This window comes from Rhipicephalus microplus, chromosome 2, assembly GCF_043290135.1.
Source record: "Rhipicephalus microplus isolate Deutch F79 chromosome 2, USDA_Rmic, whole genome shotgun sequence".
NCBI classification, from domain to species: Eukaryota; Metazoa; Arthropoda; class Arachnida; order Ixodida; family Ixodidae; genus Rhipicephalus; species Rhipicephalus microplus.
Genome location: NC_134701.1, coordinates 230,032,874 through 230,046,035, shown reverse-complemented (window position 1 = coordinate 230,046,035; position 13,162 = coordinate 230,032,874). Strand labels below are relative to the sequence as shown.

At 47.5% G+C, this 13,162-nt stretch overlaps 2 protein-coding genes across 2 annotated transcripts in view; both read right to left on the bottom strand.

Annotated features, from left to right (window-relative positions):
- LOC119170309 (uncharacterized) overlaps positions 1-13,162 on the bottom strand; it is a 303,502-nt gene that overhangs the window by 132,916 nt on the left and 157,424 nt on the right. The gene's annotated exons all lie outside the window — the stretch shown is intronic.
- LOC142775583 (uncharacterized) lies at positions 4,944-7,189 on the bottom strand. Its single transcript, XM_075877047.1, has 2 exons — positions 6,929-7,189; positions 4,944-6,493 (listed from the first exon to the last, which is right to left on the bottom strand). Exons 1-2 carry the CDS (start codon positions 7,079-7,081, stop codon positions 5,561-5,563), a joined length of 1,086 nt encoding a protein of 361 aa, XP_075733162.1. The 5' UTR covers positions 7,082-7,189; the 3' UTR covers positions 4,944-5,560.

Below are 13,162 nucleotides of genomic sequence, written 5' to 3'. Positions count from 1 at the left end.
AGAAAAAGAAAGGCAGTTAAAAAAATGAATTTGCCACATATCGTTGTTCAAACTGAAGCAAGAATAGCTGAAACGAAAATAGCAAATAATTATAAATGAAGAGAATGAACACGTGCGTCATTTAAAGTTACAGTGCTTATGCGGGCATAGTAAAAAAAGAAAGCGCACTGCGTTGCCTCTCATCTGACAACGTTCGTCTTTCCTTCTGTCTCGTTTACCGCACTGGAGCCAATTCCTCACCCATACACCAATATGAATAGTGGGACAACTAAATGCAACAGCTTGAGTAGTTAATACTTCGAAAACGTAGCGCGTAATAAAAATAAGGGAGCGATAGTTCTATACGCCTGTCAGGCAAGTTAAGATTCACGACTAACGTCAAACAAACATTGTAGTTGCAAATAAGCTCAACCGTCGCAAACATAAAATAGTAAAAACAAAACCAACTCGCGTTCAGCAGCTATATATGGCACAGAGAAGCTCGCTCCACCGCCCTCCGTGGCATGCAGTGACAAAAGCAGCAATAGCAGGTGACGAAAGGCGAGGCTTAGCAAAAACAGCTATGGCCAGTGACGAAAGGCAAGGCTTAGCGGAAGGGGTTGAAAAGGAACGTGGGTTGAGAAAAGGGGGCGTCACAGTCCGCGGGGGTGCGCATACTTTGGAAGCCTAAGGCGAGAGAGGCATTTCCGCGCTCGCGTCTTCGCGGACGGATGAGGAATGGCGACAGCGAGCGTCGTTCTGCGCTGTCGCGCCGCGATAAGCGGCATGGCGCGTCCGGGGAAGCGTTCGCCCGAAAGGACCCTTTCGTGCACAGCACTGTGTCTCTGGGTCACCGTCAACCCCCCACTACCCCCGTCTAACTTCGTCTTCGCATCTCCTTTGGCGCGAGTAAAGTTTATACACCGTATATATTTGTTGCTAGATGAGTTTCATTTTCAGAGGAAGCCGCTTATTTCGCGCCACCAGTCTCTTGACGGTTGGAAAAAAAAACGCCTTGACCGATAGCCATTTCGCGAGCGCTACGAACGTAGCGAAATGCGTTTGAACGAAGAATAAAAAACGATATGGTGGGGAAAGGAAAGTCTCGGCTAGGGATGAATGAGAAATGGAGCTTCGGACAAGTGCCAGAAGAGGGTATAAAAATAAAGAACGCATGAAACTCTAGAGAGTATTCGGCGCGAGCCTGAAACACAGGCCGCTGCTATATCGCGAGAGACAATGAGAGCTGAAACGCAGGATGCCATGTCATCACCCTGGACATTTTGATAGAAACGGATAGACTGAAATTATATGATGCGATGCTTCTTTCAGCAAGTCCACATAGTGTTATATTCTGGAAAGATGTTCTTCGGTGACTTTATTCACAATATCTTCTTTTTGGTGAAGTGTTGTCCAACGATGACCAGCTCTAGTATCATGTACAAGTTCAAAGCCGAGTCGACGAATGCTCCAATAAAGAAATTAACCGTTTTAGGTTGGAGATGATTTTGTGTTTATTTTCCACCACAGCGACATCGATAACACGCAGCGCGTGTGTTGTCGTCGCTTTGGTGGCCTTACTTTCACTAATCTCTGGTATCGTGTCAAAGGCCAACAGCACAACGATAACACAAACAAAGAATGTTTCAAACATTCTTCGGTCGTTTCGGACGATACACAGTTGAAGTATAGTTGGTCGGGATTCGCGTTAGAAAAAAATGAAGTTATAAAGGCAACCCCAAAGGCCTGCCCACACGTGCGCGTTTCAACGCGTCGTGTGTAGACTCGGCGCCGCGCCCTGCACTTATGTAGACAGAAGCCGCGCAGCTTCGTGTAACCACGCGACCTTATACCTTCATAGGGAAAGGGTGCGGCGCTGAGTATAGCCGTGCACTGACGCGACCCCTTGCAACGCGTACGTCTGGTCAGGCCTTTATCTTTCGCTGAGGTGACATGTGGTGGCACACGCACGTCGGCGTCCAGCTGCCCTGAACCGGATCTCGGAGGTCACGTAGAAAGAAGGAGCGCGTAGTTGGAATGTGCTTCGCCAGATGCCGCAGCAGTCACAGTCGATCGCAATCTTTCGATGGACTCCATAAATTAATTTTCATTCACTTCCCTGACAGTTAATCTACCCATAAGTAGAGTTATGCTCCGATATCATGTGTACCTAATATAGCTCTCAACTAGAGCTAGAAACATCGATTATGTTTTTAAAAGATTGCTTAATTAATATTAAAGTAACGGTAGTAAATACTAAACCGAATATGCTTGGACGCAACAAGAGAGTGTCACATGGTCCGCGTGGCACTAAATAGTTTAGTCCTGTATTCGAGAATCAAACTTATCTTCATCTAGATTAAAACGCATGATAAGGAATAGGTACGTACGTGAACATGGGCCTTAGAGGTGCATGCATTTCGCACTGAAAATGGTTCGGACGCGTGTCCTCTGAACTCCCTCTATCCATAAAAGTCCATCTATGCCTCTATAATATAGGGACCTTGGTTTTCTTCACTTCAGTTCGCGTCTGCATGGCCGTTCTTTTCGATAGCACAGATTCACTTGTTCTATTGATTATTTGCTATCGTAGGCTGCACAACTACACCAACGACCACCGGCTTTGTGCGTCGATCCGAAATGACCGGTGTCTCGGCGAGTTGGAATATTTGTTTCGGGCTCTATACGGAGCTCCGGCTCTTGCTTCTCCATCTCTCGCGCAGAGGCGAAGAGAAGGGCAGGAACAGGGACAGGCATACCAGAACCTGCAGTAGGATGCGAATGCTTCGGCCTGTCCATCGTAACTAGGGAAGCGACTGTCCAGCACTAATGACAGGCCTCGTTTCCTTGCTTCCGAATCCTTCCAGCTTCGCCTGTGCTCGCTAATAGGCGGATCCCCCCCCCCCCCCCCCCCACGTGCACGTCCCATTTCACTTCCTCGGGCTCTCTGTCCTTGTTATTGCGTCGTCAGGCCAGCAAGGAGTGCTCGCGGCCAATCGGCATTGCGGCTCTTCTAGGGCTTCCGTGCATGCTGAAGGCGCCCTGCCCATAAACACGTCGTTATGTTACGATACCACACGCTTATTTGAGTATAACCGGGTAGAGGAGGAGGAGACTCGGGGGCTTGAGCTCTTTCCGCTGAATATTTTCTTTAATTCTGCACGTGTACGCACGCACTACCACACGTCAAGGGTAATGATAATGATGATATCAGGGGTTTTAAGTGCCAAAAATATGATAAAGATAGCAGACACGACCTAGTGGAGGGTTCAAGAAATTTTGTCCATCTGGGCGTTCTTCAATGCCCACTGACATGGCGCCGTATACGGGCCTCCAGCATTCAGCGTCCATTGAAATGCGACCGCGGTGGCAGGTATCGAACCCACGACCTTCGGGTCAGCAGCTGCGCATCGCAATCACTAGCCCACCGCAGCGGATCGTACGTAAAGGATGGCGCGATTTGCATATTGCAGTAACAATGCGTATGATATGTTATTACACTTGTCTTCCTCTTGCACACCTCCTCCGAAACTCATTTAATTTCTTGTTTCAAAGTAAACTGAATGATTCAACTTCTCAAATAAAAGTTAACTGAGCAGAAGTTTTCTTAAGGTGCGCATCATCAGTTATGACGATCACTTTTTCTTTTAAGCTGAAGTTTCTCACACCTACAACTTTTGAACTAAAGGTGTGAAATGAAATGGTACATAGTTATTATCCCTACGCCAGGAGTAACAAGACTTCGAGAAGAAACTTTTTTGGGGGGGAATGAGCGAACCATACGAAGAAGAAAGCTCGTGATTGGAGCATCGTCTCCTATAATGGCGAGGCATGGCTACCTCCGGCACGAATCCTTTCGTGCCTATCGGCTTCGCTGGCTAATGGCGGCAGGCTCCCCACTGATCAGGCTACCGTTTGTGTGTGTTTTTTTCAGCTTTTCTTTGTCTTTTTGGACTTGTAGGTTATCTCTTTACACGTCTTCATTATTCTGTTTCTTTTTTTTTTTCGTCTTACGCGTCGCCACGGTCCATTCTCCACGTAGGAGAGAGAGAGAGTCTACAGGAGACTTAGGCACGTCTCGGGACAGCAGAACAACTGGAACAAGAAAAAGCAAGGATACAATCGGAAGCAGGTGTCCTGCACAACAGGCTCCGGAGAAGGACGTTCTATTACGCGCCCAGACGAACAGGTTAATGACGACGTGAGAAGTTCCCCAGCGCAAGAAAATCCTCTCTGGCACTCGGCCCGGTGTGCTTAGTACTACTTTGATCTTCTTTAGTATCTGTTTCATTTTCTCCTCTGCCCCCTTAGAAAGAGGTCCCTGTAGGCGTCAAGAAGTACTTCGTACCTAAGTTACTCAACTATGTTACACGTGAGCATGCTACTCCGGATGATAATGTGTGTGCATGTGTGTGTGTGTGTGTGTGTTGCGTATGTGTGTGTGTGTGTGTTGCGTGTGTGTGTTTATACGTCTACGGGCGCTGATCCTTTTACGTTTGCAGTTTATCTAATCTCATTATTTATTTCTGCTCCGTGGTTGACTGCGCTTCCCTTTCCTAGGTACAAGTTTGTAACTATTAACAGACCACCACATGCATTACATAAACTATCTACATCGTTCTTTTCCTGTTCATGCCAGAAATAACATTGCCTACACCAGTTTTAGGGGCGAAACTCCTTATAGCGGCACCCGATCGTCCCCCGTAGTATGTAACAAGTATAACATTTTGACCTCCAAGGTGGTACCGGTGACAGACTTCTTCGGTGCATTGTTGAACAATAAAAAATAGTGCTCAATGTACATGTCAATGGCTGCTAATAGGGAATGAGAGACAGGAGCATTCGGCTTTTAGTTAACGCGCAGGCTGCGATCACCATTAGCAGCCATTGTCATGTACATTGAGCACTATCTGACAAGAAAGGGTTGATACGTTATACTCGCTGGGTGTAACCGTCACCCCCGGAAGCTTTTCAGGCCTGCGCGTCACGTGACGTGACGTCGACGACGTCACATCGCGCCGGCCGGCCGGCCGCCCTTCGCTGGGTGGCTGCGCCAGCCGCGAGCGCTTGCCGCGAGCGCCCTTCACGCCTACCGACTCGGGCGAGGTGCCTTGACACCATGTCCGCACGATTTCTCAAGGTATCGATTGATTGTATGGTTTAACGCGCCGACGCAACGCAGGCGATGAAGCGCGCCGTAGGGGAGGGCTCAGGATCAAGTTTGACTACCTGGGAATCTTTATTGTGTGCCGAAATCTCGTACACACGGGCGTTTTTGCTTTTCGCCTCCATCAGAAATGCGGCCGCCGCAGCCGGGTATCGAAACCGCGCCCTAGTGCTCAGCAGCGCTACGCCTTAGCCACTGAGCCACCGCGGTTGGGGAACTTATCAAGGTATCAAGAAATAATGAATATCGTGAATGGAATAATGCATAATTATTTATCACAGCCAGACGCCGTCTGTACAAATATCACAGTGCGCATTGTTCTCGGTCCAGGCAGACGACAGGCAACACAAGATGTTGCCCTTAATGCTGAAAATATGCCAAAAGTACAAAACACAATATCTTGCCACATAAAACTCAAAACAAAACAGATTGTTCATGTGCCTGCAGATGTTTGAATCTCTGAGACACATAGTGAAGGAAAGTGTCGTCAGAAGAATCAACTTGTGGGCACATTTGAATAGACGAGCACACATTTCTAATAGTGCTTGGGTGGGGCAAAGTTAGTGCACCTGTGCTTCTCAGGAACTTGTAGGCATGTGGTGACATTGTACGCAAGATGAATGCAAAGACCATCACCTGGGCGCTATACTGAATGCGCTTTGCAGAAAGAAGTAGTAGCTGCTCCTTCATAAAGTTCACCGTCTCTTTCTTGCCTTCATCAATGCTGGCTTCCAATTTGTCCAGAAGGGAATGTATTGCCTGAGCCAGGTGGCGATAAGTGCAGCGCTCCTCAGACAGCATCGACAGGTTGTTCAAAATTTCCAACAAGGAACTTACTTTTTGAACTGAGTCTGGTACAACAGCGCTACCAAGGTTCTTGATTGGTGAAACTTGATAGCAGGCAAAGACTTCAAGGTTTGCAAACACGGTCAATGACGCATTCAAACAAGGTTCACGATAGTCGATAATGTTCAAAAACATGGAGCACTCTTCTTTATGAATCACAGTCCACTTCGGAGACACTGACACCCCTTGCAGGCGAGCCCTTAGTTCTTCGAGGGACGAAAACCGGTCTCGTTCTTGCTCCGCTTCATATGACGCCAGCGACTCTTCTACAGCACGGGCGAGTTGGGAGGCTTCTTGTCGGCTCCTCTTGGCGTCAGGGGTTTCTCTCGTGCTCTGGTCTCGTACTGATAGGTAGGACGGACAGCCGGGAAATACCGTTGGGACAGATCCAGGACGCAACCGTGGTACTGGGAGTGCAACTTCAATAACTCTCCCTGTCCTTGGATCCGTGTACGATGTCGTCTTCTCGATGCATGAAGCGTCGAAATGATCCGCGCACACCTGCACAAACGTTTCAAGAACGTCTGAGACGCCAATTCTCAAAAGAAAAAAATGCGCTCCCGTTTGCATGACCGTGTTGACAGTCCGTGTAGCTAAAACAAAGTCTACCTACGTTTCGCAAGCATCTAAATAAAAGCGCTGCGCTAAGCGGTACAAGCAACATGAAAGGAAACACGGGAGCGTGATGTCACCGCACTCCACGAAGCGCTTCCACCGAGAGCTTGCAAGAATGGACGACACCACGGCACTGTTAGTGAACAAAGCGCAGCTGACCATCCTTGCTGCGAACGTGCCTTTCTGGGCGATTCTCATCAACTGCTGGCGTCAGCGCTTCGCGAGGCCCGGCGGCCACACGCTCAAGTATTTCCCATCATAGGTGATTTCTACCCGAACAAGCAACGACAAGCTAAGAACAGGAGCATCTCAAATTCTTACCTTAGTGCACGAAGTCGGCACGAAGTCCTTCCTAGGAATGGCGCGTAGCCATTGTTTGAGAGCGTCGGCGTCTTTAGGGAAGGAAAACACTTGTATCTTCTTTCCTGTTTTGTAGTTGCCGGTGCATCCGGGTACACAACACTTATTCGGCATTGTCGCATCACTCCAGCATCACGCACGGAAACGAAATTGCCGCAAAACAACAACGGAAAGCAACAAACGCGAAACACCGTCAACACCACGCCGCCGAACCGTCACCACCGCCGCCCACGCTGCGCTCGCTGCCGCTGCGGCTTCCCCGAGATTCGGCCGGCCGGAAATGACGTCAGATTGCTGGGCGCAGGCCTGAAAAGATTTTCCGGGGGTGACGGTGTAACCTCCTTAGCTTTAAAAAGGTTTAGCGAGCGTTGAGCTGCAGTGCCATGAATACAATGAACTTGTATATACCATGAATGAACTCAAAGGGGTTAAAAATTGGAAGTAGATACGAAGCGCAAGCCGTAAGAAAGTAAAAGCCGAATTCTCCGCCTCTCATTTCCCCTTAGCAGCCATTGGCATGTACATTGAGCACTATCTGACTGAAAAAGTTTGCTACGTCATACTCGCTGGGCGTAACCTCCTTGGTTTTCGAAAGGTTTAGCGAGCGTTCGGCCGCAGTGCCATGAATACAGTGAACTAGTATATACCATGAACTCGAGGTGGTTAAAAGTGGGAAGTAGACCCGAAGCGCAAGCCGTAAGAAAGCGTGCGTGTGCCACCTCTCGTTTAGTCCTTGGAATGTCCGCTGGATGGCGGTGCTTCTATATGGGGAATATATGATGAAAAGATGCGAGATGAAGGTACTTGGAGTGTTGAATAGATGGACGAACGGACACATGGACAGATGCATGGATGGACGCATGAACGGACGCAGGGGCGGCTGCATGGACGAACGCAGGGACGGACGCACGAACAGACGCACGCACGGACGAGCTGATGGACACATAGACGGTCACACTGACGGACGCATGGACGGACGGAAGCAAGAACGAATGGACGGACGAATTCTTCGCCCCACTCTCCATCATTCACTCCGTGGATATGCTGCCATTTTTTTTCTCTACGTATGCTCAATACTGATGTCTTCGTAACGTTGCACTGCATATTTTCTCTTCCATCACTCGTAGTGTAGTCCGTACATTTTAGTCACTGTACGTTTGCAGCATTATTTTTCTGGAAGGATTTCAGTGCCCTGTGAATTAACTGAGCAGGCGCAGCGCACAATGCCTAAGAAGGTCCAAGACATTCTCGTGGGAGACTAAAAAGGGGAAGAAAGCTACTAGCCGGTAGTGAATAGAAGCAAAAGGCACTGCAAATATGGATGACAAGCTGGTACAAAAAGAAACGAAAAGAGCAACTATTACATACACGACAGTGGTGTAAGGCGGAGCCTTCGAACAGACCGAATGCAAAAATGCTGCATGGCCCGAAAACGAGACTTCCCTCTTAAGGTGGCTCTTTCATCTTTCCACGTCTGCGGAAGCCACAAATTGAACGGTGTGCATAGATGCAATAACCTACTTTTAGTTCATCTATTCACCGTGGCAAGTCAACGCTTATCAATGGTCGGCGCGCGCACGCACGCACGCACGCACACACACACACACACACACACACACACACACACACACACACACACACACACACACACACATACACACACACACACACACAAACAAACACACACACACACACACACACACACACAACGGTGGTTCGAATCAATACATAGAATGGGCTACAGCAAGGCGCTGTCTCGCTGCGCTCTGCTTCTGTTTGCTCGTGCCTTCCATCAAGCGAGAAGGTTCAGAAGACATCTGGACTGCGTCCGCAACACTTCCGGTTCTTCGCAAGGCGGTTCCGAACCCACAAATAGAAGTAAAAATACCTTGTCGGTCAATGACTTGTCGGTCATGAAGGAAAAGATAGATAGATAGATAGATAGATAGATAGATAGATAGATAGATAGATAGATAGATAGATAGATAGATAGATAGATAGATAGATAGATAGATAGATAGATAGATAGATAGATAGATAGATAGATAGATTATGTATGTATGTATGTATGTATGTATGTATGTATGTATGTATGTATGTATGTATGTATGTATGTATGTATGTATGTATGTATGTATGTATGTATGTATGTATGTATGTATACTTCAGAAGTACAATGTTTCATTGGATTTGTGTGTGTCATTTTTGTAATGACGTTCGCCTTTTATTCTGCATGACTTCTCAAAACTTTATGCTGTCTTGCGTGCAGGAAAAACGCACTACAAAAACGGGACTAATTAGCAGGATTTATTTTGAGAAGAACACAAAAATCAAAACGCCCCACTTTTCTCTGTGTTGTTCAGCGCACATTATGTCAGCGCATGTAATTTTTTTCGCGCCCATTCTTGCCAACGGCAAAGTCATATCGAACTTTTCGAGTTATAAGAAAACTGCGTCGCACTTGTTTTGCAGACGCCGCGATATTTCAACGCGTGTCAACAATCACTTTTCCATTTCTGCAAAATTCACAAACGTCGACACCTACACGTTAGGGACACGACACAGTCTCAGTCGAACTCGATCACCAGTCAACTTGACGCCGATTACGAAAGGCAGTATGAACGATGCCCGATTGTGCGGGGAAATAAAGAAGACAGTACAAGAAAGCTGAAAATACTAATAAATGACGCGGGAATTCGTTGGAAGCCAGCGCAATGCAAAAGTGAACAATAACAGGTACAATAGAAGAACAAAACGGTAACTGAGCGTCCCCCTGCTCTACCCACTCTCACAGTTTCTCACACAGAACAGAACTTTCGAATGCAACGTGACAAAAGCCTTGGACGCGAATGAAGTGCTTTAAAGCAATGAAGATACGCAAACGCGCAAGCACACCCAGGAAGGGCATCACCGACCGAACAGTAACCCGAGAGCCGCTGTGTCCACATAGAAAAGGGCGACCTGGCTTCGAGAGAGAAGGCGGCACAGTCGCGGATGCGTTGTTTTCAACGGCACGCACGGCAGGCCGTTTGGTGCGTGTACCTTTGCGAGCTTGCGCGTTCTATGTGTTATACATGCGAGCGAAAGCTCACTTATGCGCCTGTTTGGCCTGCGACCGTTTGCGCACCTTCGTTTTGCTCGGTCGACAATCTAGCGAGCAACAATCTAGCTAGCGTACGTATACACGGTCGCATAAAAAACGGCAGCGGCCTACCGACACAGCGAATCTCGGCGCGTTCAGCCTGCAGCATCGTGCCGATCGAGAGCCGCAAAAGAAAACTCTCCGCGTGCGCGCGTAAAGGGAGCGTGTACGTGCCCAACCCCGGTGCTCCTCTCTGGCTTATAAAGGGGCACCATCCCGGTAGTAAGGTGCAGCGCAGAGAAAGCTACAACCTTTCTCGGCTGGCTACGGAACGAATCTTACGAAGCTGTTCGAACGTGTGGAAACAGGGGGTCGACGCGACTTAGTCAACGCGACTAGTTTAGTCACTCACTGTTTCAACACCTCTGACAACGCTTTCGGGGACGCAAACCGCGCAAGTGTTGTTCTTACGTAGAACGACACCTGAGAACCCGCGCTTCCTGGTTAGCTTGACTCAGATCCGGGGTTGCTGCAGTGAATTTTTTTTCCCGTAAACCGCCGCGCGCTCGCACACTGCCTTCGCACACTAAGCGCGCGACGAACAAGTCCGAGCTGTAAGCGCGAGCGACATGGAAGAACCGATAATACAGCGCCGGGCGGTGTATAGGGTCCATGTCCAGCACTAAACAAAGAATAAAATTCGCAAAGATTTCAAAAGAACGGCCGTCAAAGAAAGGCTATCTCTGCTGTGCTAAAAGGGAGATCCTTATGTAAAAGAACGGGCGGTGGAATAAAGGCTTAAACGGGCGTAAGAGGCCAGGGAATGACAGAGAAAGCGCGGGAAGGAAATCGTCCAGCTGCTCTTCTCTTTACCGAAAAAAAAAAAACAGTCGCCAAGATAGCGAAGTCGTAAAGGGGCGCCTCCAAGAAGCCCTGCTTCCATCGGTGGTGTTTCCTTACTTGTGTAGCGCACACGGGAAAGCCCTTACTGTGTAGTGCCGCCTTTTATACGCTTACATAGTATACCTGCGAGCCTCGTCGTAATAGCGAGGACAAAGGAGGCAGATGCCCGCCAGGAAAGGTGCCGCCAAATGTGAAGGATTCGGCCGGTGAGAGAAGAGACTTGGCCGGTTGATCTTTCTCTCCTCTTCTGATACGCCGAAAAGTAACGTACATCGCGCAAGTGTATAAACACGACCCGGAGGCAGCAGTTTTTTTTTTTTTTCTAACAAAGCCGGATAAATGATATAGAGAGAGAAAATCGAAGCGAAACGAACATTATAGACGAAGGCGAAAACAGCGAGCCCCCGCTCTGCGGTAACAGCCGCCGTTCAAGAGACGACGACGCCGAAGAGACTCCTTCGAACGTGCCTTCGCCCCTTCTCGAACGTTCAATAAATAACTCCCACGAGTATCGGCGTACACGGCCGCGCAATCTAAAAGCGAGCAGGTGCCGTACAGGACCCGGCCGTGCTCTAAGCGGTGGTGAAGCGGTGGTGCGTAGAGATGCCACCACTTGGACACTTGAAGGAACGTGTCGCCTAGACTCGTGTTCACTGCTCGCTTCCTTCACTCTCTGGTTGACCTCCCTACCTCTCCGGATCTCATATCTCTCTTTATTCAGAAATACCCTGCTTTGCCCAAAGGCGTGTAAGCGGGGGGTTTACAGCTTTGAAAAAAACAAGTCTTCGTTATGACAGCACACTTGGTCACAAGACAATAGATTCCACTCTTGTACAGTATGAACAAAAAAAGAATTAGCATAAAGGTTCGTTCCAGTCCGGTATTCTTGAATCTTAAGGTCATGATCAGACCTTCTAGACAGATAATGCGGTGGTTTAAGGTAAGTGTCTTTATTGATGCCAGTCTTCTTATGGTATATCTGAAATAACAATTTCAAACGCAATTTCCTTCTGCGAGAGGAGAGCACTTCCCATCCCAGCTCGTTTTTCATTTCACTACAGCTGTCACCTCGCTTATACCGACTGAAAACGAACCTTGCCGCTCTGTTCTGTATTTTCTCGATCAGATCAATCAAGGACTTGGGCGCGGATCTCACACACAACATGCATATTCCAAAATCGGGTGGACAAATTAAATATACGCAGTACTTTTTAGGACAGCAGGGGAGGATCTCAGATTTCGTTGAATGAAATTTAGGGCTCTGGCAGCTTTTGCAACTACAGCATGCACATGCGCATTCCATGAACAGTCGCTCGTAAGTGTTACACCCAAGTATTTATACATTGATTGATAATCAATGACGTGACCGTTCAAAAAGTATACGCGCTTCATCCTTTTTCTTTTTTTTTTTTAGTAAAAGACACGTGCACACATTTTTTCACATTAAGTGGCATTTTCCACTTATCACACAATTGCACAATTCGGGTAAGGTCAGTCTGCAATTCAATGCGATCCTGTTCATTTTTTTATTTTTCTGTACACAACTGAGTCGTCGTCTCTATCTGTCTCCTCTCCCCGATTACCACGTTTTCCCTTCTTTTTTATTGTACTTCAATGATGCGTCACTATTTGTGTGGCACAACTTGAAACGTTTTGTGCCAATTTATTGGCGTTATGTCATGACTTAGGATCAAAAACCAATTGAGGCTAGGGACAAAAGCAATTGTTCCTAAATTAAATTGGGGACAAAAGTGTCTCCCAAAAATACGCATGCGTATACCACGACGAAATCTTGAAGTGAACAAATGATGAATTTAAGTTAGAAGAAGGTGAACTCTTAGACATCTTTCACTTCGTATAGGTAAATGGTGCCACAACAGGCGGTGAAATGTTTTTTATTACTCACTTTTCTAATTTTAGACAGTAATTTCCGCCCGGAAGCCTCAGAGCAAGGTCACTTTTCATTTACCAAGACCGTCTTGGATTTTACAACACCATTGAAGATTTACCGCTTCAGCGTAAGCCGTAGATCTCAACCAAATAAACCTCCCAAACTTTGAGTGCAAACGCAAAGCTGTTTGCATTGTTCTGTACACCCGGCTTTTAGACAACGCTAAGTGTAACACCCCCCTTTCACGCTATATCTAAAAGTACTTACTAAGAACTGCTATAAACAGAGACACTGGTGCTCAAGTATAGAACCCAAAATC